This window comes from Parambassis ranga, chromosome 19 (assembly GCF_900634625.1).
Source record: "Parambassis ranga chromosome 19, fParRan2.1, whole genome shotgun sequence".
Taxonomy (NCBI): domain Eukaryota; kingdom Metazoa; phylum Chordata; class Actinopteri; family Ambassidae; genus Parambassis; species Parambassis ranga.
The window spans coordinates 6920187-6927121 of record NC_041039.1 but is presented as its reverse complement, the minus strand read 5'-3'; the positions used below and the strand labels follow the sequence as shown (position 1 = coordinate 6927121).

Sequence of the window (6935 nt, the reverse complement as noted above, 5' to 3'; positions counted from 1 at the left end):
TGGGAAAGGATTTTCCACTCAGGGCCATAACCTTGTGTGAGAAAAACGGCAGCTCAGAAAACAGCTCTCTAGTGAATTTGATTTAAACCTAACAAATTAGAGCTCATAGGAGAGCACACACTGCGACATGTAATCTACTGAGGGCTCCCTAAAATCTGTGTGTGTGTGTTCCTCCCTGTGTGTTTGTGTGTCTCAGCATATGATTTTGAGTGGAGTAATTTAGCAGATGAGCGGGTGGCCATTGTTAGAGGGATAATCTGGCTCTTGCTGCTCAGATAGGTTAACATCCAGCAGATTAGACCAGATTACCCCCAACCACACCAGACAGGACAGGGGCGTGCCTCCTCCCTCCCTCAAGCTTTCTCCACTTTCCCTCCCTCATTTTGGCTCTTCATTCTGACCCCAGCAGCATTTCACTTTGTTCTGTAAGGCTTCTTATTTCAGCAGCGTTGTCCCACTTCCCCCCCCCCCCCCCCCAAAAAAAAACCAAAAAATATTCCAACCAGTTCTTATTATGTAGCGCAATATTGAACCTATAAGACAATGTTTATTTTTTTCAATTCCTTTTGTCAATGTTGTTAATAATCTATTATTTATTATTTAAAGTAAATGTTTTCCAGCCTGTCAAAAATGAATTTGTATTCATTTTTAATCTGTGGGATTAAATCTCTTTATATTATATATTATTCTATATATATCTATTCTATATATATTATCTATATATTATTATACTCTATCTATCTATCTATCTATCTATCTATCTATCTATCTATCTATCTATCTATCTATCTATCTATCTATCTATCTATCTATCTATCTATCTATCTATCTATCTATCTGCATTTGAGTCCATCTAAATTCTCTGTTAGTTAAAATACAGGCAAGGTCACTCAAAGTGCTTACACTCTTAGTAAAAGTCTTGGTATTATGAAAACAATTAATTTATATAAAATGTACCCCTGCATCAGGCTGTGAACATGTTTACTTCTGAACTGTAAAGTTGGACACATACACATAGAGGTCTAGGGGCCACAGGGGGAACTGCAGTTTAGAGGACACAATTTTCTTTAGAGTAAGTAAAGTTTAAATCTGACTTTTTCCTTTCTCTTTCATTTTCTTCACCCACTGAGTTCACATAATTATGTATCTGGAGTGTGTGAATGTATTAGCTCTGTGTGGGTGGCTGTGTCATTACACAGTGTCTGTACCACTTGTGTGTCTGCCGTGGAAAACCTGAGAGAGCTGTTTGTTCAGGCTCCAGCTGTTTGTATTTTTGGCCGCCAGTCTTTGTTTGTCAGGTCGCTGCTGTGTTGTTAGTGAGATGACACTAACAAAACACAGGATAATGATGTCATTATTGCTCTTACATCTGGCCTAGCTGTCCTAATCTATGGAGTCTTTAAAGCAACCTCAGAGGAACAGTTAATCAAATTATCTGATTATATTGTTTATGCATTAAGATGTTTGTGTCACCCATCTGTCATGTGTGGATGCATATACACCGTTGAGCATCTCTGTGTGTGAGTGTCCAAACACAGCTGGATGAACACCTCACCAGTAAACCAGCAGGATTAACATGGAATGAGGCGTCAGGTTACACACCAAAACCTTGGTGGGATCACTCGCTCAGGTACAGTTACATGAAGTCCTGAGAACAGAGGTCAAGATGTGGTCAGACAGTGACCACACACAGGCAGTGCAGGCAGGAAGGTGTGCAGCTCTCATTTTGTGCACATGCAATTCCACTCTTTGAGAGATTATTTTAAAAAGTCAATCATTTTGTGGTGTTTCTGTTTTGGGTAATCAGATCGAAGAGATCCATAAGGACATGGTGGCATCATCAGTGATCATTTCTGCCAGCATAGTTAAGACTGCTGGATTCAAACATGGCAGAAAGAGCCTAAAAGATGGAAGGCTGGTCACAACACAGGAGACCTCTGACAGGATCCACCACAGAGCTGTGTATCTACTAGAACTGTATCTGTGCAGGTACCCACAACAACCTCCGGCCATGGTGTCACCTCTCTGGGTCGTGAAACTCCTTTGCTCTTCCACCCCGGTTGCTACTGTCCAACCCTGCCCCAGCCCTGTTTGCCTGACTTCTTCTGTGTCCCCAAAAAACTCCAACTTGATCTATTTTGCTGTTTTTTGGTAGAGTTCAGATCTTACAGCTAATCATTGGATGGTTGGTAACAGACATTCTGAAAGTTTAGTGTCAGGTTAGTGTGTATAAAAAGAATTCTTTCCATGTCCTAACATTCGTCCCTCTCAGTCTGCAACAATTTACCCCCTTCCTTCCTTCTTTTGGGCCACCATTGTGCAGCAGACTCTCCTGGAGCTCTGTAAGAGCACAAAAGCACAACAAAGACTCAGGAAGTGATTAGTGGCTTAACGAGGAGGAGGCTTTGGGGGGCAGTTAGGGGGCTGTACAGCCTCTTCCAAGAGACGACGAGGGGGTTAAAGTTTCAGGGCTTAAGAGGTCAGTGTTAAGTTGTGGAGGTCAGTGGAGAGGTTAATTAGGAGCCAGGCTTTTGTTTATGAGGGATAAGGAGACGCAGAGGCGATTCACTTCATCCCCTCATGGTGTTCCTACAGCTACCCTGGAGGTGTCATCCACCTCATTTAAGACAGCTCTGCCTCCTGATAATTGTCCTGTAGCTGAATGGAGATGTGGCTGAAGTAACTTAATTGTCACCATTATGGTGCCCCATCACCACAACACACACACCACAAGTGCCTTTCCTGGAGCATGTTTGGCATGTCCTTCCTGCTTGGATGCAAGGGATGTCTTTTCAACTTGGAGGAGCTCTGAACATGACTGTCGCTCAGAGAGCCTGTTGTGTGTGTGTTTGTTCATTGTTTGGCTGTAACAACACACACACACAGATAACATGCCGAGACTGGAATGCAGACACAACCGTCTCGAGTAGAACAGAATGAGTGAATGTGTGTGGTGGATTTGTTAGAGCTGAAGAGGAAAGCAACCTGGTGATGGCAACACGGAGTGTGTGTCCAAGCACAATGGATGACAAACTGAGAAAGTGTCCAAAAAAAATGTTTACGGATAAAAAAAGTTGTTCTGTGAAATTCTGTGATCAAAGACAAGCATGCATGTAAATCCCAGACTCATATTCAGAAATCACAATAAAGCAGCATTAAGGTAGAGGGAATGTTATATATTTTTGTTTTGATTTATTACTGTAAGACTTTTGACAAGCATGAACCATATGCCATCACCGTGGGTGAAAAAACTGGCACACTCCAGGGACATCTGTCTGTTAGGGGTAATTGGCATTAACCCTTTTAAGCTGGGTGACCCCATTTTTCACGCCCAGCACATCTGCACCGGGGCATTTAGACCAGGGCATGTGTGACAGAATTGGAAGGTAAAGAAGAGGTTAGAGTACTTTTGTTTGATGAATGCTCTTCAATTCAAAAATGAGCTTTTCCTGGAGACCATATCTAGTTAACCCCAGCTCTTCTAACCCAGATTTAACATGAGGAACACACACACACACACACATACACATATACAGCTATGCCAAAGGGTGCCACACTCCAAAGCATATGGCTCAGTGCAGTCAAAATGTGTTAATGTTGATTGAATATGCTGCTCCATTACACTAATGTTACCGGGCTGTACAGGCCCAATGCTAATCCAAGGTAACAGAATGAAGACAGAGCATCGGCTTATCTCTGAATTTACAGATATTAGAAAATAGAAAAGTGATTAGAGTGGCGGGAGACCACTTAGAGAAACATACGCTTTCAGGTTGGGATGAGATTTCCAGTCACACTGCTCCTGTCAGCATTACTGCTATTATTGATGCAAGCGGCTTACAGGCAGGAACACAGAGGTTATGAGATTTAGTTAATAGTAGGCTGGGATGTCAGTTTTAGGAAGTTTGCTATTTGTTCGCCTGATATCCTTTGTTGCAAGCTGGTTTGTTTATTAGGATTTTAAAGTGATTGTTACTGTGTGCCTTCAGGGCTGATTTGTTTTCTAGTCAATTTATGATTTGGAATCAAGAGGAGATGAAACAACAGAACAGAAACAGAAGTCTTATTTTACCAGCGGAGGAAGTGATGCAGCATTTTTACTTTGATTCTGAATTTAATGGCTGTTTTGTTTTCCACTAAGGTGAAAACAACTTAGAAGGGCCGTTCAGTGGAGACATTGTATGTCCAGCTTGTGCCTAAAAGGAGGGAGATAAATCCTGTTTGATTGACAGTGCTGCCATGACAACCCTGCATCAGCTTCAAGCTGTCCAATGAGGAGTGAGATCCAGAGTCCCTCCCTGACTCCCAGGTGAGCTAAAGAGTCAGACTTGAGCAGATTTTTGTCAGACTGTTCCCGAAACGCTCCTCTTGTGTGTGTCCTCTTTGGTTTTACTCACTTATCCAGATGGTGTTCAGATCGCCGCTCGACTTTTTCTCAGCCTCTCGCCTCCTCCTGCCGCACTTTGCCGATGGGCCCCCGGTTCTCCCTCGCCCTCGGTCCCCGGAGGACCCTCCCACCGCTTGCCCTCCTCTAGCTCTTCCGGGACTCTGCTTCTCTGCGGCACAGATCGCCAGCGTGTGCGAGACCCTGGAGGAGACCGGAGACATTGAGCGGCTGGCCCGCTTTCTCTGGTCTCTCCCGGTGACCGCGGACGGCCGTGACTCCATCTCTGAGCACGAGTCCGTGTTGCGAGCTCGCGCCGTGGTGGCCTATCACACGGGAAGTTTCCGCGAGCTTTATCACATTCTGGAGACGCACCGCTTTACGCGCGCGTCGCACGGTAAACTGCAGGCGATGTGGCTCGAGGCTCACTACCGGGAGGCAGAGAAGCTCCGGGGGCGGCCCCTCGGACCCGTAGACAAGTACCGTGTAAGGAAGAAGTTCCCGTTGCCTCGGACCATTTGGGATGGAGAGCAGAAGACCCACTGCTTCAAAGAGCGCACAAGGGGACTGCTGAGAGAGTGGTACCTGCAGGACCCTTACCCCAACCCAGGGAAAAAGCGGGAGCTGGCACACGCCACCGGACTGACACCGACTCAGGTTGGAAACTGGTTCAAAAACCGGAGACAGAGAGACCGCGCGGCAGCAGCCAAAAACAGGTCAGTGACTTTGCCTATAGCAATAAACTTTCTTTTGAGAGTCATAGTTGTACACATGCAGAGACCAATCATAGTAAATGGCATGCTTTAAATTAAAAAGACAAAAAACAATTTGCAACCATTTAGGCCCAAATTCTCATTATTTCTTTTGACATAATTACTCCTTGGACAGTTTCTTCTCCACGGACTGCTATGCGTAAAAGGGCCATCCATGCGTAAAAGCGCACATCCATTCAGCTTGCAGCTTTTTGTTTTCCTCTTCTGACCCTGTCGATCTTTCTTTTACTGTCTTTCACTCATAATTTGCTTCAGGGTCAGTGTGTAGGTCAATCATCCCAAGGCATGAATGAATGGGTGCAAATTACTTACCACGCAGGAATAGGTTCCAGACGAGACAGATAGTTTGTTATTATGAAGTTTCTGCAACAATAAAAAATAGAACTTTTGCACCTAAACACCCACATGATGAAAAACATCCACTTAAAGCTCTTTTTTTCTTCATTTTCAGGTTGCAGCATCACCGGATGTGTCCCGACGCTGCGCGTATACTGAGCGGAGGAAACTGCAGTCCAGACGGCAGCGCCGAGCGAGCAGATGGAGAAACTCTTCTCTCAGTAACAGACAGTGACTCTGACTTGGATGTCTGAGATGTTTAATCTATAAAATGGACCTTAAGAGACCTACGATGAAGATGGACAAAGGCTTAGCAGGGTTTGGTCTGCAATAAATGTTCACACACAAAATATGATGTCAGTCTATCAGACAGATTATGAGCACAGACCACATATAAATGTAATATTGTCTTTGTCTTTTTTCCTGGTGGTCTCCAGGTATTTTTTTTGTTCATCACAGGATGCAAATCTGTTCACCCTGTGGACCCTGTTGGACTTTAAACCCATGGACCCACACTCAAAAGACACCTTTACAGACTGAAACCTGCCAGTGAGCTCATTCTTATTTTCTCTGAACATATGCCAATATGACTTCTTTTCCTAAACTAGTTGTTTCTTTAGAGGCCCTGGAGAATCCCCACTGCTATAGACAATCAATACCACAGTCAATGAATCCTACCTCCCTGTTCATTTCTTTGCAATCTTTTTCTTTTCTTTTCCCTGTTTGTTTCTTTCGGTTTTTTTATTTAAAGTTCGGTGTGCAGTCTGTCATTATATGTCCCATTTAAAGCTGAATAAATGTTTTGGCATTTTATATAAATAAAATATTTAATATATGACTAGTAGCTTTTTTAAATGGGATTATCTTTGTATGTTTTGCTGCATAATTAAAGACCACAAAGAAAAACAACAACACACACACAATACATCAATTTATCCTAACAGCATTTAGATCAACTCAGTATATATATGTAAATGTATATAGATTGCCCTTTTTATCATTTGGCAAAACTTTGTATCTCTCCAGGAAGTCCTAAAAAATAAAAGAGTGAAAATGCTTTATTTTAGGAGACAATATTATTTCGCTGTCACTTTCTGTCATTAGGGCCCGAGCACCGAGTGGTGCGAAGGCCCTATTGTAATTGTTTTTTTACCATTGGATTTATTTTCCCCTGGAAAACTCTTGAAAGTAAGCACACATCAGCACCATCTAGTGGCCAAATGAAGGTCAAACTTGTTTTTTTGGAACCACCAACAAATTCCATTTGAATTCCCTTCGTTTACGTCACTACAGAGCATTAATGGTTTGTTGTAGTTTTTTTGTTTATTTTTTTTTCAGCTCGACATAATAATATCTGTCATGAACTGACCCCCCCGATGAAATGTAATCTCCGAGGTGTACTTGAACACAGCATAGTAAAGTGACATCACAACCGGACCTTT

At 43.1% G+C, this 6935-nt stretch overlaps 1 protein-coding gene across 1 annotated transcript; it reads left to right on the top strand.

Annotated features, from left to right (window-relative positions):
• The first annotated feature begins 4405 nt into the window (after window positions 1-4405).
• Window positions 4406-5747, top strand: six3b (SIX homeobox 3b). The gene is made up of 2 exons (XM_028431448.1): window positions 4406-5100; window positions 5609-5747. The coding sequence occupies exons 1-2, from the start codon at window positions 4406-4408 to the stop codon at window positions 5745-5747; spliced, it is 834 nt and encodes a 277-aa protein (XP_028287249.1).
• The last annotated feature ends 1188 nt before the right edge of the window (window positions 5748-6935 follow it).

Coding starts and splice junctions, on each gene's coding strand:
- six3b (XM_028431448.1), top strand. CDS start 4,406: ATGGTGTTCAGATCGCCGCTCGACTTTTTCTCAGCCTCTCGCCTCCTC. Junction 5,101..5,608: donor GCGGCAGCAGCCAAAAACAG/GTCAGTGACTTT, acceptor CTTCATTTTCAG/GTTGCAGCATCACCGGATGT.